The 26,072-nt window shown below is 36.9% G+C and overlaps 3 protein-coding genes across 3 annotated transcripts; 2 read left to right on the top strand and 1 right to left on the bottom strand.

Annotated features, from left to right (window-relative positions):
* Positions 1-5,565: 5,565 nt before the first annotated feature.
* si:ch211-160b11.4 (ABC transporter F family member 4) lies at positions 5,566-11,764 on the top strand. The gene is made up of 6 exons (XM_038289686.1): positions 5,566-5,721; positions 6,508-7,575; positions 7,818-7,900; positions 8,021-8,155; positions 8,364-8,466; positions 10,826-11,764. The coding sequence occupies exons 1-6, from the start codon at positions 5,685-5,687 to the stop codon at positions 10,894-10,896; spliced, it is 1,497 nt and encodes a 498-aa protein (XP_038145614.1). The 5' UTR covers positions 5,566-5,684; the 3' UTR covers positions 10,897-11,764.
* Positions 11,765-15,012: 3,248 nt separating this feature from the next.
* LOC119786383 (protein-lysine methyltransferase METTL21C-like) lies at positions 15,013-18,356 on the top strand. The gene is made up of 5 exons (XM_038289687.1): positions 15,013-15,113; positions 15,224-15,337; positions 15,504-15,667; positions 16,034-16,151; positions 17,583-18,356. The coding sequence occupies exons 2-5, from the start codon at positions 15,229-15,231 to the stop codon at positions 17,978-17,980; spliced, it is 789 nt and encodes a 262-aa protein (XP_038145615.1). The 5' UTR covers positions 15,013-15,113; positions 15,224-15,228; the 3' UTR covers positions 17,981-18,356.
* On the bottom strand, positions 18,152-23,380 carry LOC119786381 (rhodopsin kinase GRK1-like). Its single transcript, XM_038289685.1, has 7 exons — positions 22,493-23,380; positions 21,143-21,270; positions 20,402-20,559; positions 20,168-20,251; positions 19,656-19,780; positions 19,353-19,554; positions 18,152-19,180 (listed from the first exon to the last, which is right to left on the bottom strand). The coding sequence occupies exons 1-7, from the start codon at positions 23,189-23,191 to the stop codon at positions 18,891-18,893; spliced, it is 1,686 nt and encodes a 561-aa protein (XP_038145613.1). The 5' UTR covers positions 23,192-23,380; the 3' UTR covers positions 18,152-18,890.
* Positions 23,381-26,072: the final 2,692 nt, after the last annotated feature.

Raw genomic sequence — 26,072 nt, 5'->3', positions numbered from 1 at the left:
GGAGACAGGGGTTTGCTCTGCAGACACACACCCACACACACACACACACACACACCAAGGAAATACAAGCAGGGAAAGGGTCTGTGTTTTGACTCTTGTCAACTGAGTGCATGTATTAGACATTTTTATGGTTTATCATGTTTACTTTGCCTATAAGAAAAATGTAATTTATATCCAAGAATCCTTTAGCATTTTAATTACATTGGTAAAATAATGATCAGTGCAAAGGAAAAAGGCTTATTTTTAATCTGCAAACAAAAGTTATAAACATCACTGAAGTTGGATTTCCATTATTTAGGGTAAAATAACTAAAGGAGTTTCTTTCAGGCAGTCGTGGAAAAGTAAGGATACCCCTTTTGTTTCTCTAAGGATATTTTATATCAGTTTTAATAACACAAAGAGACTCATATGATTTAAATCATTGATACAAGCTAAATAAAAAAAATCTAAAATTTATTTTTTTTGTGAGAAATTATGTGCATGATTGGAACATCATTACTCTTTGTTTTAAAGGTTTGCCATGTTAAAACCTCTGACATTTAGCTTGGTTTCTTCTCATCTTTTAAATTATTTGAACACAGTAGTCAGATCTATAGGCTGTCTAAGGACTCCAGCAAATTATGACTGTTTGAAGAAATGAAAAGGGTTAAAAGAGAAATATGAAGTTTAATTTCTCTCTCTGGTTGGCTGAGAAAGTTCACCCTGATAACCACCCACCAATCATTACATTTTTATGGTTCATAATCAGAGCGCTTTGGGGGGAATGTAGATATTTTATAAAGGGGGAACATGAATAAAGCCTTGAGGAACCTCACCTGAGATCTTTATTTAGATTTATCATTGCATTGACTTCAAAATTTCAGTTTTCATACAATTTAAGCATGATAAACTACTGCCATGTTAAGTCATTTAAATCTCTTTTTTCCCACTCTGGTGTTTATTTAAAACTTCAGAATATTTTTCTTTTACCACATATACATTCATATCAGATAAAGTATGTATTTAAAATAACTCTTCTTAATCAGCTATTAAACATAGCTTTATTGGTCACACCTAAATATCTAATCTTAAATGTTGGGTTTTCAGTAGGTTACTAATTGTCATGATTTGCAAAAAGTCAAACCTTAAAAACTTTGTGAAATAACTAAATATGATTTTCTTTCATCTAGTGAAATCCATTGTAATAAAGGGAGTTTTTCCTCTCCACTGTCACTAAAAGCATGCTCGGTGTGAGGGATTGCTGTGGAGTCCATGAGTCGATGCAATCAGCTGGTTCCTTAGAAAACTTTGACTGAATTGTCTCTAAAGTGCCTTAAGATGACATGTGTTGTAAATTGCCTCTATATAAATAAACTAAACTGAATCAAAGAGCAAACTTAATTTATGAAATAAATGTATTTTTATATGATATTCTAATTTACTGAATATGACGATATTATTAATGGCAAAATACGCAAGCTGCTAACTTGATTGATAGAATCTCTTTTTGTGTTTGAACTTTGAGTTGAAGCAATTGAGTTCGATTGAATGTACTGCATGGATAGGCCTTCAACCATAATTCAAGAGTGGTATGAATTTGGTTTCCCAACTTAGTCTAAAAGAAAATGTTAGCCTCACTTTTACTGATGCAAAATGCAGGATTCAAATAAAATATTCTACCAAACATATTGACTTAGACCTCAATGGGAACAAAAATCACCCAGCAACTTTACCCAAAAATCAGACCTAAAATCAGTCCCTACTAAATCAGGCTGAGTAAATAGAGTGAGCAACATCCTGTTCTTGCTGATTAAAAATATCCCACAAAAATTCAGACCAAGATAGTTAAAGATAAGGTATGCTGGTTTTTATATTTTTTACTATAACCAGGCAAACCTGTGAGACCTTTTTAATGTTATCTTTATGTCTGCACTGTCTTGCAAATCACTTTTCTACAGAAGTTGGTCTCATTTGTTTGTTTAATTGTAATATTGTGTTTTAGTATTAAGCATTTAAAAATCAACAATTCTTTTTTTTTGTTTTTTGGCCTCCATTGCAAAACTTTTGGACACACTTGATGTATTCAGAAGACTAAAGAGACATCCTGAATGTTACGGTACTTCAAGTATGAGCGGGTGTGACCTGAGGGTGATGTGGTTTCTGTAACTTTTAGAGTTTGTCTTTCTATTTTTTGCAGTTCCACAAATTTTGCACATCAAGTAAAAAACATTGTTTTCAAATTTTAATAAGTCCATCTGCAACCTCTGCTTGAAATCAGCAATGTTCCATATTCAATGTCCTAACAGCAGGATGTGCTGTCATAGTTTATTTTGTATCCAGTAAAACAGGCCCTGCACTGAGTACCACCGTACTACAGGGAGTTTCTACATATTTTTTGCACATTGACAGCATTGCTTTTCTTTTCTTTTTTTGGATCACCTTAAAGTGTACAGAAAGCAGCAGAAAGCAGTCCACCAACTGAGCATACAGGAAAACACAGAAGGTTCCCACATGTCAACACTGTTGAGTGTCGGGTGAGGTACAGGGATGAGACAGCTGCCATTGGGCCTCAGCGTCCTTGGCTATAAGATTTCTAACCAGCAGCAGGCACACAACAGCACATTGTTGCTCGCTGTTGTAAATGTGCACACTTGCTTACACTTGTGGCTTTATGCACACAGCAACACACAGATAAGCCTCTCGTGCGGACACGTGTGGGACAGCACACACAGAGAGGGACAGTGAAACGCTATCGGCTAAAATCTCTGCCGTAGCACCTGTTCACAATCAACAGGCCCAGCTGTTCTGCTCCGCACAGGGCACACTGATGTCATGTAATACACAGTGACACACTGACACAGACATATGTGCTCCCTTTCCACTTGACATGTTTGGCATAAACAAACTATCTGAAATGAAGCGGCTCATATGAAATATCTTAAAGTTGCAAACCAGCCGTGCAACCTCAGTCATCAGCTCAACAGCTGCTTTCCTCACACAAAATGCCCTGAAATCAAAATATACATATAGTATATATTTGATTTTTTTTTTTTTTTACTACAGAATAGTTTAGTTCAGTTTATTTATTTACAAAAACAGCAACAGTGTACAATAGACATTAACCTCTAGGGGAGAGATGCATTGCACCAGGTTATAGCTCAAGTGCTATTTCCTCCTTCAGTCCCAGGGCAGGCTGATCTTACAGTAAAATAGATAAAAAATCATACACACATGGATATTTGCATTTACATTGACCAGGAAAAAATATCATGCATCAGATTAAAACTCTTATTCACACATTTCATTTACTAAGGACTCGTCTGATAGACCTCAGAACACACGCACACGCACACACATGGTCTCATGTGGGTGCAAGTTTGATTTGACAAGGGTCGTTTCTTTGCTTTTTTCAGCTCCGTAGGCGACATATTCCACTTAGAAAGGCCACACAAGAAAAAGCAGAGTTTTCAAATGCTGTCCAGAACGTTTATGGATCCTGCATTCACCTCGCTCTGTAGATTAGTGGCTGGAACTGTTGCTTCTGAGCCAAAAGATATAAACTCTTTTAGTAGAGGACTAGCGGTGTCAGGAAGGATCTTATACATCAGACACAGATTTGTATTTATTATTAGATTTTCAAAGCTGAGAAATTTGTGTTTTATGAGGATATGACAGTGATGGAATTATCTGCTCTCCTTATGGTGGATCTTTAGAGAACTTCTATGTAATCACTCAAATGGCATGTGAGCAGATTTACAAGCCGGTCACCAACTTGTCATACAATAAACAAAATGTGGAACAATCATTGCATTTAGGGCCACCATTGTAAGGGAATTCCCAATGTGTCTTTAATGTGCCATATTAAAATTGATAGTATTTGAAAACTGTATTAGGACAAGGTGTTGTCTTAACTTTCAAGCTTTACAGGTTGTCATGTCTGAAAATATCACAATAATCAATTAATATATTTACTAAATATTTGAAAAGAATTACTTTTTTAAATTAATTTTGCATTTTTTCCCAGTATAATCTTGCATAAATAAATAATGTTATATTTTTTCCCTCTTTATATTAAGAAAACAGATGAATTCATCTGATTTTCCATCTCAAACAGTCTTTATTCCCCTGCAGCTATGTTTAGCCCTCCTACAGGGCTTTTTTTGGCAAAGATGCAAAAAAGTTAATTATCATTTTTAAAATCTCAACCAAAAAATATTAAAAAAGATTTTTTTTTTCATTTTTAGAGAATAAATAATCTTATTTATGGAAAAATTGACGTACGTGCCCACGTCTAACACAGAGTTGATTGATCAGATCTATATTTTAGCTTCATTTGGGTTTAATTACAGTTTCCGTGTTGGATTTACATATGGGCTCTGCGATGACAGATCATCATCACCAAATGTTCCAGCAACCTTCAAAGGGGGAGTTGTAAACCACAATCTTGGACTAAGATGACCATGATAGATGTTTAGTCTGGGTCAAGTGGAACATTTCTATTTGGATTCAACCAATGTGTGTGGTAAAAATCCCATAATATTCTTCCTAGCAGAGTGTTTGAGGAATGGAATACACAGGAACCGAGCCCACAGCATCACAGACTCTATACCTAACCTAACAATGTTCCATGGTTTCACATTTTTGCTGCAGTTTAGGAAGATGGAGCACTTATAACGACATTGAAATCAGACTTTAAAACACATTCAAAAACAGAGTAACAAAAAAGAAAAAAGAAAAATCTAACTGGTGATCTTTATGGGATCTGTTGTATCAAAAAGACAAGGAAAAAGCCAGGTCAGTAGAGCAGCAGTTAATCATTGTGCTTGAAATGAAGGTCAGAGTCCAGCTCCTGATTACCTGTCAATTATTTAGCTTCCTGGAAAGTTCAGTTTAAATCCACTGTGCGTTTATTTTTATTCTTTCTTTTTTTCAAATACCACTGTTTTCATAGAAATTCCTATACAAACTGTAGTTTAGCTCCACATGTATCGAACTCTGGTTAGAACCACTAAAAATACTCTTTATTTCCTGCATTCTGGATTGACGAACAGCGTTTTATTCCTTGATGTTTAAAAACTGTAAATACCAAGAATTTATATCTTTATATCTTTCATCAATTAAAAATATTAATGTAATTGGTGTTAGGATGCCTCCTTTATGTCTCCCTGGTGGGGTGGTCCAGGCACGTCCCGCCGGGAGGAGGCCCAGGGGGAGACCCAGGACACGCTGGAGGGACTATGTTTCTCGGCTGGCCTGGGGCGCCTTGGCGTTACCCGAGGGGAGCTGGCCCACGTGGCTTGGGAGAGGGACATCTGGGCCCCCCTACTTAAGCTGCTACCCCTGCGACCCGACCCCGGACAAGCATGGATGGATGGATGTAATTGTTGTGCTTATAAAGAAAGTATAAACTTTATGGCCTCATAATCATGTCTGAAACAATGCCAAGAGGAAGTACAAAAGGGAAAAATACAAGGTCCTTAGACAAATTCAGGTCAGGATTATAGTGAGTTTTTTTTAAGTTTTTTTTACCCTACACGTGCTTTATGACTTACTAGACATGAGGAAATAAAAAGAGGCAGGATGAGTGCTGTTAATAAAGATTAGACATACACAGCCAGGTTATTGTGCAAAAGAGAGAGCAGAGAGACAACAGAGGTGTTCCAAGAGACAAAATCTGTATCCCAAACCAACTTTTAGAGATCAAGATGAAGAAGCTGCTGCTGCTCGTCTTGAGCATCACAGGTAAGAAAGCTAGGTTTAAAATTCCAGGAAAGGAACTGATTAAATCCTCTCTTGAAGGCATTGTTTAATTGGAGCTCATGCAAGCCCTTGTCATGAAAAACTCCTGCTCAGAGTAGTTTTTGAGCTTTTGGACAGTAAACTCCGAATCTCAGTTATGTTTGTTTAACCTGTGTACTGTACTCTGTGGTCTCAAGTCTTATGAAGGCTTTAGCAGATTTCTAGTGGAATTGCTCATATTTACAGCCTTCCTCCATCTTCCTCTAACCACAGCAGCATGCTGCTACAACAGTAATGATGATATGTTCTAAGCCATTTGCAGTGTTTTCTGCTAAACAGCTTTCTGCATATAATCCAAAATATTTAGTTTTGAGATAATCTAATAAGAGCACCTTTTCATGGTTTTCTCAGCTGATCAGCTGACAGTTGCCTTTTTTTTGCAAATTCTACCATCTGAACGTTGAATCTTTGCAACTCCTCCAGTTTTATCCTGGTCCTCTTGATAACCCTGTAGGGGTTAAAATTACACGCTATTGGACTACAGTTTTTTTTATGGGATTTAAAATTTGGAAACTAATCGTCATATTTATAATTCATAATGCAACTTTGTGTTGTTTTTTTTTACATAAACTCTCGTTCATTGAGGTTTGTCAGGTGACTATAAATACAAAAGGTTAAACATTACAAACATGTAACAGCCTTATTTCCAAATAACGTTTGCTAAATTAATCTCATGTTTTGTTTGTTTATTTATTTTTTTCTGCAAATGTTTAAATGTTTCCTTTGCAGTGGTGCTAGGGATGCCAAATTTTCAATCTAAGGTGGGAGAAAATCCAGAGGAAAACCAGCACCCAGTTGTTGGGGACGTGATACCAGCCCAGGGTCATGTGGTGGTGGAGCATCCTGCACCGCAGGTTTTACTGAGCCCCAAAAAGCAGCAGGAGAACCCAGATCCAGAGGAGCAGAAGGAGAAGGAGGCTGAAGCTGAGCCCAAAGAGAAGCCAGGCCTTACAGAGGTACAGGTACTGAAAACAGACATGAAGTCTGAAGAGAAGGAAGAGTTAAAACCAGATCCCAAACCAGCAGCAGAGGCACCAGTAGAGGAAGAAGCTAAACCAGAGGCAGAGTCAGAGCTTATAGAGGAGCCAGATTTGAAGGTAGAATCTGAGGTCAAAGTCGAAGTTAAAGGACAACCTCAATATGAGCTGGAGGAAGAAGAAGAAGATAAAGAAGAGACAGATTTTAGGGTGCAGTCAGAGGTTAGGGTGGAAACCGAGGTTAAGATGGAGCTAGAACCAGAAGAGGTGCATGTGTTAAATGCAGCTCCAGAACAGTTTCTGGAAGTTGAAGAAAGACATATAGACATGGAAAAGAAACCTATGCCCATCATGGAATTAGAACCACTGGATGATGGTGATGTCCATGGAGAGGAAGTGAGCAAACCAGTGCTCTCAGAGGAAGAAATGGCTTTTAGAGAGGCCTTTGAGGAAGAGGAAACTCCTGCTGAACATTTGACAGAGGAAGAGGAAGAAGAGGAGGAGGAGGAGGATAAGGTTGATGGGGAGGAAAATCTCCAAGAAGAGAATGAAGACCAAGTTTCAGATGAGGAAGTGGAGCCTGAACTGGCAGGAGAGCAGAGTCCAGATGGCATACCAGAAACTGCAGCTCTTGATGAGGAACCAATCGACCCAGAGATGCAGCAGGCAGTCCCTCTGCCACAAAACTCTTTCCCAGCAGAAGAGGCGGAGATGGGGATGTACGTAAGGGATGGAGCAGCACCCGAGCAGTTCTTAGAGGAACCTGCAATGGAGGAAGAAGGTTTTCCAAAGATGATGGGAGATGATAAATACAGGCAAGGTAGGTGAAGATAAAACATTTTAGACAATCTTAAAACAAAGCTCTATATTGAACTACATTATATCTATGTAAATCTGACACAGTTCCTGAGTTTTGGTTGAGATTGTGAAAAATAAAAAGTAATTTAGTCAAATTATTAATTTTTATTGAAAATGAAATAATTTTTTCATTTGAATTTTACGAATAAGTAAATGTTTACACTTATGTGGGAGAAATGATGCACTTTTGTTATTTGGCCACAGGGGCGCGCTATTGTCCAGGCATTGTTACGGATGGAAAGTGTCACCAGTTCTTTGGGGAACTTAAGACATTTGAGGATGCTGAGGTATGATTGTGTTCTTCATTCAATTCAAGAAGGTTTTAGTTTTTAGACTTATTTTCTAAACTATGATGATCACATGAATCATGCCCCTTCTTCTCTCTTTTTGTTTGTGTTTCCCTGTAGTTCTTTTGTCAGGAGCAATTTTCAGGTGGCCACTTGGCCTCCATCACAAGCCAACACCTTCACCAACAGCTGATGAGTCTGGTTCAGCAAAACTCAAGATACACGCGCACCTGGGTTGGAGGACTACGAATAGAAGTGTGTATTACTCAGTCAGGGAACAATATTTCATATCTTATCTCTGTTAAAATGCAGGTTATTGAAGTTTTCCTTAGTATGCAGCAGGTTAACATGTACTGTGTGGATGCAGATAAACGTTGGCTTTTGCCTTATCTTTAGAATGGTTCATTTTCCAAAAAATAATAGCAAACAGTAAACTTATCATGTGGACTTTGGTATATTTCAGAAGCGCTTTGTCTGGTTGGATGGTTCCCGCTGGAGCTATGAAGACTGGCTCTCAGGGGAGCCAAATCACACTTCAAATGTGGAATATTGTGTAGAAATCCTGGGTAAGCAATATCAAGCTCTTCAAATGTATATTTTAGATTCATATGTTTTTTAAAACAAAATTAGCTTTCACACTTATTGCAATCATTTGGGATTTTAAGGCTGGTAATATTTTAATTTTTTCAAAAATATAAAACGTTTTTTAGAAACATGCTGGAATCTAAGCCTCCAGTGTAGAAGACCTCACCCTTCAGACTAAATTAGACCCCGAAGAATTATTGCTATAAATTACTTATTCTGTCTGTGTCTTAATGAATAAAAGGCATCTAGTGCCAAAAAAAAACCTTTTTAAAAACTCATATTGGGGTTTAAACCTATGACACATTACCAACCAGTTTGGTGCTTAAAACTACCTTTGTGTTTACTATGATTTATAACTCAATCCAGATAACTTTTTAAGCTAAGTAGCTGTAAAGCCGGGAAGCCAAACAGTCTTTTTAATGAAAAGAAAATAAAGGAAGTAATGTTCTGCAAAGTCTTATTATGACATCTGTCATTCTGGAAGTGATTTTTTCCCCCTTATCAATATGGGCTTCAATAGGCAGAGCAGACGCATGTCTGACTGACTCCCACAAAATGGTATAACAACAAAATAAATGTATTCTTCCCTAAGGTTGCCCTCTGGTATAAAAACGTTCCATGTGTTTGACTTATTCTACAAACTTATGCCAATAGATTCTTCAGCCTTTTGGATTCTTTCTCCAGGGCTTAATTAACTAATTATTTGTATCTTATAAGAAGCAATAATCTATTCTGCCCAGCAGCGGATTTCAGTCTTCATGGCTAATGAAGTTTAAATGTGTTATTGTAAGGTTAATATTTTGTGCTTTAGTAATCATATCATACAGTGCCAAGAAGAAGAGTCTGCCCTTTAAAAAAGTACTTATGTTTGCTTTTTGTGAACATTGATGTTTCAGTTCATGAAATAAGAAATTCTTGCGTCAAAGACAACCAGAGTGAATACTAAAGGCTCTTATGAAACATATTTTTTACTAAGTAAAAAATTTGTTTCATAAGTCAGTATTCAAATAAATTGTTATGGCAGCTTTGTCACCATAACAATTTAGTTTCAGTAACAAAGCCATAAGCAGAGGATTCATGCTCAAAAGACCCCTTGAATTTGACTGAATTAAAACAATTCCGCAAAAAATTCCTCCATACTGAGAAAACTCATCACAAGTTATTGCAAATGATGACAGGTGCTGCCACTAATGTTGAGAAAAGTTGATATTTGGTTTTATTTTTATTATTTTGGTTTGCACTGTTTTCAGCTAGTAAATTCAAATTTGAATTATTATTATTATACTAATATTATTACCATTTAATTATTTAGGTTTGCTTTATTTTGTATAAAAAAGAATTTTGATATAGGTAAATTCATAAAATGTCAACAACAAAAAAAAAACAATCCCGGAAGAAATCTATGAAGAGGCAAATTATTTTTCACTGCACTGTTACATGATGGTTTAGGAGCTTTTTTTACTTTGTTTAATTATTCTAAGTTTAAAGTGGTCATAGAATGCAAAAGGTTTACCTTGTCATAGATGAATAATGATAGTTCAGTGGGTGAAATGGACGTACAGAGAAGTTCAATACCCATTGACACCTCCTTTCTCTGCAAATCTTACAATTCTAAACTTCCACCATAAAACGGGCAAATCCAAACGAAACCCAGAGTTGACGTAAACTTGGGGATGATGCCTTATTTGAGCCGCCCGTCCTTAGCCGGAGGAGGGGAGCTGGGGGCTGGTAGGCCAGGCAGGGGGAAGCACAGGGCCACCGGCGTCCAGACTACCATCACCAGGTAGGGTTTGGTCGCTCCGTTCCCCGCAGTCTCCCTGCCTCCGTCCGCCTGGGGTTCCTGGAACAGCCCCGGAGCTGATGTGCCTGGTCCGTTTCAACTACGTGCTGCTCTGTAGTCGATGACTTTAAAATTCCAACTCGACATTTTTTTAAGGAATGAAAAGTAGGACATGTCTGGGAAAAAGAGGACGTCTGGTCACCCTACCATATTAACAATGTTGATGTTTCAGTGAGTGAGTGCTTGTTGCTATGATGTGTCTTTGCTCAGCAGCTTTGCTCGTTGTAAACCAACCAGTCAGCGCACAGCTCATCTAAATATTCATGAGCATACCATAAAAGGAAGAAAACCTGTTGTTTCATTCTAGGGCTTATAACCAGGCTTGCATTAAGGCTCATAGAACAGCAAATATGCCATTTTCAGCCCAAACAATGTTATACACCCTATTCAGAGAACTTAAGCAAATAACCTATAGTATCATTCTATGACCCTTTTAAGTATTAAAAAAAGAAGAAAACTTTTAAGTGTATATTTTTTAAATGTATTTTTGTTTTTCTCAGGTGATGGAAAGTTTAATGACTTCCCATGTTGGAACCTTCAAGCTTTCATCTGCTCCTATCCTACTCAATAAATCCAGAGGAAGATCAACAGCCTGACTTTTTTTTTTTTACCAGATTGTTTTTGATCCAAAGGTTGCTGGGGTTTTTTCTTTTCTTCCATTGCTTTATTCTGTAATTATCAAGATATAAATTCACAGGCAAACATTTCCTATGAAATACAACCCCCTGTGTGATTAAGGCAGTCAGTGTCTGTCAGTCAGCATAATGTTAACTTTAAAGAAAAAAAAATTTATTTTATTTTTTTGCCTCCAACAGTAGAGATGGCTGTGTTTTATTTGATTATATAACATGGTCATGTCACATGGTTGGTATGCTCCAATCAAATTTAAACAACTTTTGATTTAATGGTGGCAGCTGGTTGTGCTCTTTTGCTGCTTCCAGTAAAACCATTTGCCCATACTCAAAGAAATAAACAATAGAGTTGTTAGATTTCTTTTCATAATTTTTTAATAGAGAAGTCCTTAAATGAAGAAAAATACACTAACTGGTAATTTGGTTGTGAATACTAGCATGATAGAGTTAAAAGGTAATAATATGTATATAGTTTTATGTGTAGGCTGCTGTATGTTTTACTGTAAAGATAAATATCAAGGTATGAAAAATCTACAGTATTTACTGTCAGGAAGGCATGAGACATACCGATCAACTATGATTAATAATTATTATTCATTATGCATACATTAAATAAAAAACAATGTTTTTGAAGTTATATACTCTAAAGAATAAAACATCCCTTTAAAAAGAAATAACTTGGAATAACGGAGAGTAATAGGATTTCAGCTACAGTCTTTTGTTTTAGATTTGTTAAAGAGCTACATTTATGATGTCAGCTTGGCATGTTTTTTATAAAAGTTTCAATAAAGATAAAATGCAAATGTTTGCCTGAAAGACTTCTTTATTGTAAAGCCATCAAAAGCTTTGGGTTTAATTTAAAGCATGAAATAAATAAAAAAAGAGATAGAAAAGGCAAAACTAGGCTAAGATAGAGGTGAACTTTCAGCTGCCTGAGGACCTCTGGTGGCCTGGGGGCCCAAAACACTCACTTTAGCAGTAAAATCTTCATTGATAAAAGTATATGTTAGAGTCCCTCTTTAAGGCAAAATTTAAATTTCATTTTTTAGTGATCACAAACACCTGAAATTTAAACGTTCTTTTGCCTTTAACTGCATCCGTCAAGAACCTTATAAAATACAATGATGAACCATAAAGTCAAGCAAAGGACCTTTTATCCCACAGTAAATCAGGAGACTTCTGGCTGATCATTTTATCCTTTATGTAAAAATTCTTGTGTAATCATCTCAACTCAAGATTAAGGTATTGCTGTATGTCAAATTCTATTGAGAAATAATTTAAACGACTGCCAGGCAAAACATAGGCTGTCAAAGTGCTAGTTTTACATATTTTTTAAGTGCAGAGGTATTTCTGGTAAGGTAATTCAATAGTTTTATTAAAAGTAATTCGGCTTTGTTCTTAGAGCAAAATTTGTGTTTTTGTGCAACTGTTAAAAGTGAACAGGACTGTTCACCAAACAGATGACAACTGACAGCTATCTTCTTGTAATGAAGCACATTTGTCCACTGGATGCGATTCCTCAGCCACCTCTTTAAATGACCGGGGATCAACACCCATTTAGTGATATATTTACACACTCATGCTGCAAATAGAGCTACTATAAGTCTGTTGAGGCTTACATTCTGCTGTGTGAGTCATTTTCCACTGACCCATGGTCAATCTTTTCCTGACCTTTGCACACAGAGATGAGGATTACAAACTCTAAGGTCTTTATCCTGCTGTTATATTTGCTGACTGCTCCACCTATGAATGCATGATTTACAGTCACACAAACACACACACTCATCAGCCATTCTCAATATTCAGATGACAAGGACTTTTGTCAACTATTGTTCAAAATGCCACAAGAGCTCTTTGAGGCTTTCCACTTCGCTCTTACCAGGAAAATTTACCGCTGCTGGAGATCATGAATAGATAGTCATCTGTTATCTGTTACTCATATAAATAGCTCCTATAGCTTTGCTATACCTGAAGTATAAAAAAAAACAAGATTAATATAAAGACTATAGATCACCGGATAGGAGGGACATAGATTCCTACAATTGGGATCATGCTTCTCTAATGGAAATCCCCCCTCATATTTTCACTGATTATCAGTGTTGCTGTTTAGATGAAAGTGACTCACTGTTTGGGCCCACCATCTGTCAGTTCAAGCCCTTTTCCAGCCCCGTGCAGCACTGCCGCCTGTATGCCAGCTTCGCTCCATGGGTTTATGCGATCAGTCGCAAAGCTGCGAATCCTCCCACCTAAAAAGCCTGGCTTACAATCCTACCACTGAGTCCACCCTCGGCCAGCAGGTAGTTCATGGAGGGCGGACTGTGCTGCCAGCAGAATCACATCCAAGGCAGCATTCAGCGAATGGTCTTTAAGCACTTTTTTTATGTACTCACAATTGTCACTATGTTAAATACACCATGAGAAGATTTTTGCTAAATCAAAATCATTACATTTTTGATTAAATAGCAAAATAATAAAAATGCAGCCAATTATATTCATACTAATCCATTTTAGTTTAATCTGGCTAAAATAAACTTTTGCAGTTAAAAATTTCAGTAGCTTTTACAAACACAACAGGTTTACATTTGTAATGGTAGGACAGGCTTCCTAAACAATCAGTTGATGCATTGATTCTATCACATGGTTAAAATTGCACAAGTAACCAGTTTTGGCATCAAACAAGGCAAAATGGTGGGGTCAAATGTGATGTGCAGGGTCTGTTAAGTTCACCTCTGTCTTAAAGCTGCTTTAGAACACCACTAATTATCTAACACTGCCTAATGTTAATAAGTTCATAATTAAGTTAAAAACTTAATAAGCTAAGTTATCCCTCAGTTTATCTCCCGCTTTCTGTCCCTTTTTTCCACTACAGGCGATCTTTTCCAGTTAGGGTTATTAGGATTCTTTTTGACCATTGATTCTCCAGTGTACACAAAACAGTAAACAATAGCTACACAAATCTGCTAGCGAAACAGCACAAGAGTTACGCTTGGAGCTTATATAATTAACCTACCGGGGACACATACGCAAAATGTTTGATTACCAGGTAGCTAATCCACTTTCAACAGTAGGCAAAGTAGATTGGTTAATGCTTGTTAGGCCCCACCACAGCCAGAGTTTATGGATTTTGATGCAAAATTTCATCCATCAATTAAGACATTTAAGATGAATCTGGATACTTAATTTCAGAGGAAAATCCTGTTTCATACATTTAATGTTATGTTGTACCAAAAAAAGTCTTTGTTTCTGTCCTTTTTTTTGGCATTTTTCTACAATATTAGAGAAAGTGGCCTTTTTGTTAATTATCTTGACTTTAATTTTGAAAATACTGTTTTTTATGTTACAAAAGTAATAGGTATTTTTCTGTCCTCCAAAAAACACTCTTGCCTTGAAATTTTGAATTTCAAAGTACTTCACTGAAAGGGTTACTAAATCATATTAAAATCATCTAACCAGAGGCAAATGCTTACAATTTTATGTCAACATGGGTGTTCTTCTTTTGGTAAACACGTTTTCTTAAACCTATTATGATATATCGAGGTCAAGATGATACACAATAAAGACTAAATATTTTCACTGGTGGTACTAGTTGAATATGTTTTATGTAAAAAGGAAAACGGGTTTGGAAAAAGTGTTTCCTCTGCAAGAATTCTTATTTTTCATTTATATTTTTTTGTCTTTATCTTTTTAGCGTAGTCTTCAAAATATCCATATAATTTTACATTTTGATTTGTCCTTGATTTTAAATATCAGATCTAAGAATCAGTTACATAATATTTAAGTATCCTTTTTATCAAATACTTGGGTTAGGCTCTAGAAGAAAAATAGGAAAATATTGAACACTTTCCCCTGTTGCATAAAAGATTAAAACACCAGAAAATCAAAGAAGGAAGAATTTGTATGATGGATTGGAAAAGGTGGGATGGTGCCTAATCCTACTGGACATGTATATGGATATAGCATTTTGCAGGAGAAGTTACTGTTAAAGTGATGGGAGGGGTCTCAGTCTGCAGCCCGAATGGCACAGACCCCTGCTTCTCTCAGAGGCGGGTCACAAACAGCAGACAACCCCATCTCTATAAAGACACGTGCACGCTTACAAAGGTGCACACTCTGTAACAAAACAAGGATCAGTAAGGAACGATCCATCTTTCTGCAGGTATGTCTGACATTTCCTGGGAACGCCAATGTCCTCAGAATTTGCATGTGATTTCTGAGCATTTTTAATATTTTTATTTCTCTGTGATGTTAATATTTCTCATTATTCAGAAGTCATGGAAGGACGGTTATCAGCCCACCAACCTTTCCTGCCAAAACATTCAGAAACCAGTGAAATGAATCAGGATAAGAAACTACAGAGGAAGGATGAGACAAATGATCAGGGTAAATTCACCTGGAAAGGATCTTATCAAATTAAATCCTCTGCATTTAAGCTTATTTTTGCATCTGGAAAAAATAGAGCAATTGTGTTCATAATTTAATTTATTAAAGATAAAAGATGTTGATATCATCAGTGCTTATGCATCTGTTGTGACTTCTTGTGAAAAAGCTTTACAAGACCAAGACATGATGAGAAGAGAGGGCCTGGACAGAAGGAATATCTGGGAGCCGAGTGTTTTCTATGCCCTAGGAAAGGAGTCGTTTAATTTTGCAGGTCATGAAATCAACATCCGGGAATCTATGGACTCATATGGAGCACTGATTTGGCCCGGGGTAAGAGCTTTACATTATTCTGAAAAATCAGTAGACAACAGAGTTAATTCTTGCATGAATGATGCCCTGAGTTGGCACACCTTCAGCTGCCCCCCAACCAATCAAAAGAGTATATCATCTAAGATGTTTGCCAGACACATTGCAAGTGAAAAAAGTCATCTTAACCTCAACATGAATTTGTAGAAGCATGTCTAAAAATAATTTAAAAACTTCTTTAACATGCACAGGTCATTTTAATTTCTTTATCTTATGTTTTTCTGCTCCCTCCCGTTTCTAATAATGCCCTGAGCGGCTGCTCTAGAGACTCATATCATAAATCGCCTCTTCTGATCAATGAAAAAATAAAAGATGTGTCTCTTTTTACAGGGAATAGCACTGAGTCAGTTCTTGGAAAACAACCAGCAACAAATAAACCTGATGGACAAAGCAGTGCTGGAGCTTGGAGCTGGAACTGGCTTAGTTTCCATAGTGGCAAGCTTGTTAGGTAAAAATGCTTTTGCCTCATATGAACTGTTTTATATTAAAACATTGCTATTTCATATTGAAATATTTGGATAAAAAATATTTTGCTTATTTCACCAAATAGAATTAATCCTACAATTTAGAATCATTTATAACCAAGGAGTTGATTATTAAAATTAGTTTTGCTTTCTTTTTTTTCTTCCTTTGTTTTTTTTAGTCAGGCTTAAAAGTTTGAGATAAAAACTAATATAATTGTATCTTTAAAATACAATAAACTAATGCAACAGGCTGGAAATAGAAAATGTGTTTACTCTGTTTTGATAGTTTATTATTAGTAATTAATTCCCCTTTTAATAGTTTGGGGAAACATGGATTATCAAGGTCAGATAAGTTCTTGAGAAGGTAAAGAAATCTGGATAACCAGCTCTCCAATGTCTTTCTAAATTCAAAAAAGGGGCAAGTATGCATTTCAGCTACATGAAATCAATAGAGAATCTCAGAGTGCTAGTTATCCAAATTTTTTGTATATCTCCTGAACCCTTCCACCCACTTACTTTCTGGGGTTCTGCACACTTCTTTTAAAATTACAATTCCTTCGACTCAGAGAAGTAAACTGCTAATGTGAACTGAGGATGTTTTCATGCAGTAAAAGGTTTAGCCTAAGAATCTCTAAAATCTGATCAGTATGTTTTTCACGCTTGAGGTCTAATGACTCAGAAGGCAGGTCCATTAACATGGCAGAGGAAATTACAAGGCTCCAAGATGGACACCAGTTGGTCCAGGATGATGAAAGATCTGGGCGGTCATAGTTGATCCATAGATCTCCTGTATAGCATGGAAGGCTGGCTGGGATTGGAGGAGCTGAGAGTTGCTGCCATCTATTGAGGGTCTCTCAGTCACGCAGGGGCAGTTTGTTCTTGGTTCCTTGAAAACCTCACATCAGATGAAAGGGAAGGCTTCTGACTTTCATCGCGCCCATTGAACAGTGGAGCACATTTGGTTATCTAGTCCATTTGTTGTTTTGGATCTGGAGTACCTGTGTTATTTCTCAGTGTGTTTGGATTCCATTGGGGCTGCCTTTATTCTCTGATTATATGATAATCACAGATTCAGTCTGGACTGGCATTAGAGTGGTAAATACAGTCTGGTTTGAGAGCCTTAAGGTGGCAACTTCAGGCTGTAGCGATTCGGATTAGACCAAGCTCCTCCAAGTCTAATACCTTTGGTCTGAACAGTCTGAATGCAGTGGTTCAGGAGATTAAAAAATTATTTAAAAACAATTTACCCGCCGATCTATGGATGGATGGATGGATGGATGGATGGATGGATGGATGGATGGATGGATGGATGGATGGATGGATGGATGGATGGATGGATGGATGGATGGATGGATGAAATCAAATGGATTATGCCAGATTTCTGATGTCTTTTATTGACTTTGACTCTCTAACAGGTGCTTGGGTGACAGCTACTGATCTACCAGACATTTTGTCTAATCTGTCCTTCAACCTTCGGCAGAATACCAAAGGTCGATCCCGCTACATCCCTCAGGTGGCTGCCCTCTCCTGGGGTCAAGGCCTAGAAAGAAACTTCCCATTCCCATCCTACCACTACGATTACGTGCTTGCAGCCGATGTGGTGTATCACCATAACTTCCTAGAGGAACTACTGACCACCATGCTCCACTTCTGCAGGCCGGGCAGCGGGACGACCCTGCTTTGGGCGAACAAAATTAGATTCCAGTCAGATCTACAGTTCATAGAGTGTTTTAAAAGTCGTTTTAACACGACACTGCTTGCTGAGCTGCCGCAGGAGAATGTGTGGATATACAAGGCCACATCAAGAGAGTAAAGAAATAATATATAAGGTCTGTTACAACCTCCCTACATTTAAGTTATGTTTTCTTTTGATGCTTCAAATCAAGAAAGAAGAAAAAAAATGCTAAACCTGCCAGTAATATTAAATAAAACTAAACCAAATGTCCCTGAATGACTAAAACCCATGAAAGAGGACACATATACGTTCCAAGCACCCTTCCAGTTTTAATATGTGATTGCATAACATTCCTTGATGGGGTACAAATATTAGTTAATGCAAAAGCGAAGTTCCTGACACAATTTTTCATATGAATAATCTTTTTTATTTGAAACTTTAAACATTTCCTACATCTGAACAATATATATTTTTGAGAAATAAATCACTTTGCTGTTAATTAGTCTCCTATTGTTTTTATTTACCCCACAAAATACTGACCCAACAAAGTGCTTTAATCATAATTATTCATTGAAGTGCTTGATTAATAAATAAAGGTTTAAGAAATATTGAAAAAAAAGCATGAAAGTTTGGGTTTCTGGACATTGGAGGATGCAGTAAAATCATATCTTTATCACACATAAAGAAAGAAAATGTTTTAACATAGGTGGCATATACTCTATTGTAGCAGTAGGAACAAAAAAAAAAACAACAAAAGTGTATTTTTAGAAAGTTACTGGCAGCACCGGATGCAGCAACACTAAATCTTAATTCAGTAATGTTTTTTTTTTTAAAGTGTATTGGAGTTAAAAGCATAGTATCAATTCACCACATGAACACATTAAATGAAGTTATGTTTTTTGTAATTACATGTTATTAACTAAATGAAGTCCTCTTCAAATCCAAGCTCCGCTTTTATTCTGTTCTCCACATTTCCATTGAGGAAAGCAGTTCAAAACTTTTCCCATCTGTAGTTAGAAAGTTCCGGATAAACATTTTTCCAGCATCTTTACGATATGCAGCAGGTGGAGGATTTTGGCTGCTCTAGGATGGACTCTCTGCGGAGATCATTTGGGACGGTGCCTTCAGGGCCCCAGAGGTTCAGCTCTCCATAAATTCCCATATCAATCATCTCCTCTTGCCAAGGGATCGAGATGTTGCCTGTAGAAAACTCGTCAAAAAATGTCTTATCTGGATCCTCCAAGGTAACGCCCCTCACAGAGGAGAAAGCGCCAACATCATCCAGGTCCTTGGCGTAGACCACCTTAGGATCAGGAACAAAAGGAGGCGGAACAATACCTGAGACGGTGAGAAAAGAGAAATGCATTAAAGCTGGAACAAAAATGTATCTTTATCCTCCTGCTTTATAATTAGCATTTGTTAATAAACTGTGTTGGTTCATTACAGTGACTCTTCTAAAATAAATAAAAGGAAGCGTGTGCTTCATACATGATAAATAATGAATGTGTACCTGCATTAAGTTTCCTCCAGTTAATATCTTTGAAAAAAGGATGTGCTCTGATTTCATCACAGCAGTTGTTCTTGAAGCCCATCCTCTGGCCAACCTCTTTGGCCAGCAGCCCGTCACACAGAGACTTGGCATGTTCGCTGAAGTTATCTGGATAGGTCACCACACGGTTCAGCATGCGCTCCTTCATCTCTTCTCGCTCAACCTGAGCAGAAGACACACAAAAAAACTCATCAGATGATTTATCATCTTAACTTAAACATTTTTTTGCATATTTTAACACCTGAAGCTGTAATAAAATAAAACCTTTTCTCCTCGGTTTCTGAATGGATTCTTAGCTGCGATGAACTCATACAAAGTAACCCCCAAGGTGAAGTAGTCAACTGAGGTGTCATATTTATCTCCTTTCAGCATCTCTGGAGCCATGTAACCTGCAAGAGGAAGAAAAAAAACTGTTAAATATATATTTTAAGATTAAACTTTTTTGTGTGTTTTTGAGTCCTGTCCTGGTAGCTCATCCAAACAGAAGGGTGGATCTGTTTGCACTATGATGTGTCAGATTTGGTATATGGGAAAACAATGGAGAGCTCCCAAGTGTGATCATTTATTTTTATTTTTTCATATAAATGTGTGATTTTTGCATCTGGGACATATGGCAGGTAGGAAAGGCCATGCTATTTATGAAGAAACTAATATTGTAAGAGGTGGAGAAAAAATATAGAAGGACTGCTTTTATAAAAATAAAAAAAATAAAAAAAATGACCAACCCTAAAAGCAGCCAGGAAAGCCTGAGTTGATTTATTGGCATTAGGACCTACCTGGTGTTCCAGCGTAGCCTTTAGTCATCGTTTTTCCTTCTTTTAGCTCTACAGCAAGACCCAAGTCAGATATACGAACATTACCTGTTAAACACAATCAGATTGTATTATCTGATTAAATAAAATACCAATATATATATATATATATATATATATATATATATATATATATATATATATATATATATTTTTTTTTTTTTTTTAATTGTTTAGGTTTTACTAAAAAAAATGTACCATCATTGTCAAGCAGCACATTTTCTGGTTTGAGATCACGGTAGATGATTCTTTTCTGATGGAGGTGCTCCATGCCCTGGATGATCTGAGCAATGTAAAAACAGGCTCTAGGCTCATCAAACCCGGGGTTGTTCTCATCCACCAGATAGACGTGGTATCTGAGCAGAGAAAACAACAGATTTCCAGGTTTCATTTAAAGAATGTTGCTAAACATTTGGAGCTTTGTATGTGGATGAGAGATACGGATAATATAATTCTTATTCTGTTCTGGTTTTTAAAGGTTTAAGTTAGTCTTCAACAAGAATATTAACTATAAATTTAAAAACATTTTTAAGAAGTCAGATTTTTCAGTAAATACTGATGTGAACTTGATTTTAACTTTCGATGACAATAAGAGGTCAGAGCGTTAGAGGAACCCCAAAGACTATGCTTTTCCTTTCAAATAGATTCATTGTTTTATCTTAATAGCATTCAAAGCATTCCTTTGCGGTCAACTGATTCTGAACTTGAGCCTTCCTGCTGTAAATGAATGTTGCTGAGATCCTTCATTTGAATGGCAGAGTTTTATCCACCATTAAGATCTGCAACGCAGACTTTGAGATAATCGCTGAAAGTCTGCCAGACCCCTCAGCTCCCTTCAGTTCAAACCTCTCAGATCAGTTACCTTCATGCTCAAAGCTAATATGATGAAGAATAAGCCTTAAAAAACAGTTTCTCTGTGGTTTTGTAATGTGAATTTACTTGAGGTCTCCTCCATTCATGATGGTCATGACCAGACAAAGCTCATCTTTTGTCTGGAAGGCATAAGCCAAGGAGACAATAAAGCGACTGTGGACTTTCTCCAGAATTCTCTTCTCCACCATCGCTCCCTACAGGGGAAAAAAAAAAACATGACGAAGTTTTAAAAATGACATAAGTGACATTGAAAAACAGAAATTACAAGAGAGCTTTGTGCATTAGTTTAATGGTCCATGTAGTTTTCGGGAGGCTGTGGGAGCTACATTTCACAAGATGACCTCAGACAAGTCAAGGGCATGATATAACTGTGCAAGGAGTTCCCTTCAGAGGAGCTTTTCAGCAAAGCCCCTTGTAATCACTCTATCCCTGTCTCAGTGTTTAATTCTGCAGGCTAAAGCCAAACGAGACTGAGGCAGGGACAAAGATGATTAGCACTAGTGCAGCTTGGCCAACACTTTTACTAATGCATAAAGCCAACACAATACTTATTATTCAGACCACTGTGTATCAATAAAGTAGCCAAGAAACCCATTGATAAATATATGCAATAAAGCATTTTAAGCACTGAAATAAAAAAAAACGAATCTAATGTTTGCTTATCTACAAAATAGTCGTAAGTATGCACTCTGCTGAACTTGATGCACTTTGCACACGGCAAAATATATCAAATCGCAATAACTATCATTTAATCAGTGTCTTTAATGTCCCAGTCAGGAGAAAGTTCTGGGATGTGATATTTGGTAAGCTGCAACATAATAGTGGTTATGCATTTAAACTGTTAATGACTGTTTTCCTACACTGCAAAAACAATCCAGAAATAAGTAAAAAATGGCTTAAATTAAGTATATTTAGCCTTAATTTGAGCAGGTAAATAAGATGATTTGCCAATGGAATGAGTATTTTCACTCTTAAAATAAGATAGTTAGATAATATTTACTTGAAATAAGACGATAAAATAGTTTTTTCTTATTTTAAAAGGAAATTGTCTTGTTCCATTGGCAAAGTGTCTTACTTACCTCCTCAAATCAAGGAAAAACACACTTATTTTAAGAAAAAATAACTTATTGAGATTTATATTTTTTGCAGTGTAGAGATCAGCCACACACTGAGAGGTGCAGACTTGGAGATGATGAGAGTGAAAGTGAACAGATTGTACATTTATAGCAATGATTTTGCAATGTTGTGTTTCTGTACTAACAGACAGTAGCAGTTCTGAACCATTGGTAGCATCATCAACAGAGAACACATAATAAATGTTTTCCTAAACAAGTCTACATATCTGTGTTTTTGGTTTCAGTGCAGCTAGGCAAAACACTTAGGGGGAAAAAAAACAAATGGACTTTGGGCTTTTACCTCATAGCCTTTCCTCTTCTTCAGCCTCTTCTTGTTGAGTTTCTTACATGCATAAAGTTTCCCGGTGGCCTTCATCTGACAGGCAGAAACTTCCCCAAACCCTCCTTTCCCCAGCACACGGAAGTCCAGGAACCAGTCAGCATCCATGGGCTGCATCTCCAGCCACTTCCACTGCAAGAACCTTTTCAGGTACATGCTCTCCAGAAAGAAGGTGTAAGGAGCCTCTCGCAGGTATTCCAGGGTTTTGGCCAGAGATTCAGAGAACAAATCATCCCCTACAGCTTCTAGGTTTTCTTTCACCTTGGCCATGACGTCCTCAGGAAGGTACGGGCAGAAGTGTTTGGCAGAGGGGTCCATGTACCTCTGGACGATCTTGGAGGCTTTCTTTCCTCTGTCGGAGTCCTCTGCCAGGTCATATCCCTCGATGTCTTTCCACAAACGAGAAGCGCCATGATACTCTTTGTTCGCTTCCAAGAATTCCCTGAAGAGGCGTTTACCGATCGGCTGTTCCACACAGACCGAGTCAAAGGCCAAATCTAGGGTGTCCCTCAGGCCCTCGCAAACGGTTATGTGGGGCAATTTGAGGCGAGCATGGTACTTCTTATCCCGAGCTGTTGCAGGGTTGGAACCATCAATGCTTCCACGTGCGTTGATGTACGCAGAATTTGCTACCACAGTGGTCAGTCCTCCAATATCCATGATGAAAGCAGGTGAGTGTTAGGCGAAATTGAGGGAAGACATTGCAAAGACGAAACAGGCAGATGATGAATGCTTCTATTTACTCTTTAAGAAATTAGGATGGAAAAGGGGGGAAAGGAGCGAGGAGAAGGGAGACAGAGGAGTGACCGAGGGAGCATGAGGGAGAAAATGCAACTGGAGAAGACTGCAGCACACTTTGAAGACGGCACCACACACATATACACACACAGGAACACACACACCTGAGTCAACACCTTTCAGTAATCCATTAACACCCCAATGCCCCAGACAAAGTATGCAAGCACCTACTGGAACACTACAACTCCAGAACTGTGTGCAGGAGACAACTGGTACAAAAAGACTAAACTCATTCTGCTTCACTTAAAAGAAAAGAAATGCGAGAGAGAATACATTTTTACTAGCGTTTGTCATACTGTGAGGGGAAAAAACAAAACGCAAAGCAGAATAATCTGCAGCTGATATAAAATGATAAATTAAATGAATCAACCAAGACAGAGCAGTCCTTCACTCTGACAAGGTGCAAAAGGGTTACATTGGTTTTAATGTTAGAAATAACTGACATTTGGCGGTGCAGTGGTTAGCGCACATGATCCATGTACGGAGGCCTTAGTCCTCGACACAGGCGACCTGGGTTTGAATCTGGCCTGTGGTCCTTTCCCGCATGTCTTTCTGCCTCTCTCATACTTTCCTGTCAGCCTACTGTCTATAAAAACAAGCAACTATACCATAAAAACTAAAAAAAAAATAATAACTGACATGAAAGGAATTGTAATGAGGATTAAACCAAAGTTTAGCTATTAAACAATAAACATATCTGTGACCACTAATCAATCTCCCTAAAATTACAGTTGTTTTCAAAATACTAACAGCCCCTATTGCTCTTTTTGTTAGAGTTAACATTACGGCCTCTGCAACTCAGAACTTAACACTGACAATTAAAAGCTAATCTAACAGAAAGAAGCCAGAGGGTTAAATGTGCCACAGAACATATCGGCTGATCTAAAAAGAAATGGAGAAACATTCTGTAAACTTTGTTTTTTTTTATCAAAGACTACAGGCAGGTTGTTAGACGACACGTAATATTATTCTTTTTTTGTCATTATGTTACACACAATGGAGCACTTTGGTTGGATAAAATACTTCAAAATACATTAAGAGATTATGTTCCTTTATGCAGAAGAGGGGATACACTTGAAACGGGTGTTTCCTAAAACACACCAGCCAGCCAGAAGCATCTATGTTTCTTATTAACAAACTCTGACTTATGGAGTCGTCAGCCTAATTCCCGGACCTTAATCTGAGTAAAAACTCGTGAGCTGACATAAAAAATGCAGTCTTTGAGGCAGAACTAAGAAATGCAGAGGAATTATTAAACCCTCCTGCTCCCAGGGCTAAGACTTTGGTAGACTCAATGCAATGAAGATTTCAAGTATTTAAGTGAAAAAGTCTAAATATTGCTTCATTGATTCACAGAATTGATAAATCCTGCAGACTTTGCATTTTATCCAGTGAAAACTTCCGCTAGCGTAGAATAATGCGGGCTGCTATTTGGTTGAACAGCCCGACATTTTTGCTTTGTTTGTTTTATGTGAAGGTGATTAAAAAATCTGTACCTTTTTTTAATGTTTTGATTTAGAAAATAACATACATTGCGCCAAATGCATGACAATAAAAGCTACTTTTAGAATTTTAAGCTTTATGTCATACAACAAACATTTGATGGGGTGTGCTCAGGTTAGATGACATGAAAATGTCACTTCATGGTCTCGATATGAAGTATAGGATTGTGAAAAAAACGAAGATACAGAACACACCATGTGCATGGTGTAAGACAGAGGTTGATGCATTACACTGCAGAGATACTGCAGCAAAACACACCTGTACAAGAACTGTCTTAAAAAAAGTACTGGTTAAGTACTATTAAACTGCCATGATGTTAGTTACATTATAAAATATGAAAATATACGTAAAATCACAGGCTTTTTATTTGAAAAGGTGAGGTCGTTTTGCTTCAAAACTTATTCTATAACAGAGCAACTCAACATACCTTTATTATTATTAAGATGCAAGATTATATAAAAAGGACATAGCAGAGCTTCTATGCTGTTCTTTACTTTACCGAAGTGGCCCCATCCTTTGGGAATTTTAATTTTGAATTCTCAAATCATGGGAATATATGATGTAGAAAACAAAATATGAAAAAAAAAATAGATATATTTTACTTCAGACTTTATTGGCCAGTAAACCTCATTAAGTCTTTTTATGTTTATTTTGGCCTCCAGCTGACCTGCAAACATCTAGTTCATTTACATTATTTCTTTTAAAGCTAAAATATTAGCACTAGGATCTCTCTTTAAAAGGAAACAAAGCGTATAGCAATGTGAAAGCACTTTTTATTTTAAACTATACTTTTCAGACTTTTCTTGATTTTATCTATATTTTAATTTTAAATCAAGATGTGATTGGCAAATTTTAGATAGACATATCAAATTAAAAATAATACGATAGGAAAACAATGGCATATATTATGCTTTTAACAAAATAAAAGCTGTAAAAAGCATCTTTCTTCCAGATTAGGATTATGGAATTATGGAAATACATAACTTTTACCATCTCTTCATGGCTGCAAAGGAAACTTGAGTTTTTCTTTCCTTTTGGTGATTAAATATATTTTGTAGATACTTCATTTGCATAGATGACATTTATTTCCTTAATTTTACATTTCCTACTTTTTTTCAGCCAGCTCTTGTGAACTATAAAAGAACACAATACCTGTTCAAACTTAAATTGTTAAAAGACCTCCAATTTATCGATTTCATTTATTAGAATTGTATAATAAGCACAATATAAAGTTTATTTT

The sequence above is a fragment of the Cyprinodon tularosa genome, unplaced genomic scaffold (assembly GCF_016077235.1).
Source record: "Cyprinodon tularosa strain WSP-4 unplaced genomic scaffold, ASM1607723v1 ctg270, whole genome shotgun sequence".
Lineage (NCBI taxonomy): Eukaryota > Metazoa > Chordata > Actinopteri > Cyprinodontiformes > Cyprinodontidae > Cyprinodon > Cyprinodon tularosa.
Note: the sequence above shows the minus strand (reverse complement) of the source record. Positions and strands in the feature narration are given on the sequence as shown.

Bases quoted from the DNA above. Each gene is read 5' to 3' on its own strand.
- si:ch211-160b11.4 (XM_038289686.1), top strand. From the start codon at position 5,685: ATGAAGAAGCTGCTGCTGCTCGTCTTGAGCATCACAG. The intron at 8,156-8,363 runs GTGTGTATTACT...GGTATATTTCAG, and splicing joins TTGGAGGACTACGAATAGAA to AAGCGCTTTGTCTGGTTGGA. The intron at 8,467-10,825 runs GTAAGCAATATC...TGTTTTTCTCAG, and splicing joins ATATTGTGTAGAAATCCTGG to GTGATGGAAAGTTTAATGAC.
- LOC119786383 (XM_038289687.1), top strand. From the start codon at position 15,229: ATGGAAGGACGGTTATCAGCCCACCAACCTTTCCTGCCAAAACATTCA. The intron at 15,668-16,033 runs GTAAGAGCTTTA...CTCTTTTTACAG, and splicing joins GAGCACTGATTTGGCCCGGG to GGAATAGCACTGAGTCAGTT. The intron at 16,152-17,582 runs GTAAAAATGCTT...ACTCTCTAACAG, and splicing joins CATAGTGGCAAGCTTGTTAG to GTGCTTGGGTGACAGCTACT.
- LOC119786381 (XM_038289685.1), bottom strand. From the start codon at position 23,191: ATGGATATTGGAGGACTGACCACTGTGGTAGCAAATTCTGCGTACATC. The intron at 21,271-22,492 runs GTAAAAGCCCAA...TTTCCCCTGTAG, and splicing joins AGAAGAGGAAAGGCTATGAG to GGAGCGATGGTGGAGAAGAG. The intron at 19,555-19,655 runs GTTTTATTTTAT...TCTTCTGCTCAG, and splicing joins TCAGAAACCGAGGAGAAAAG to GTTGAGCGAGAAGAGATGAA.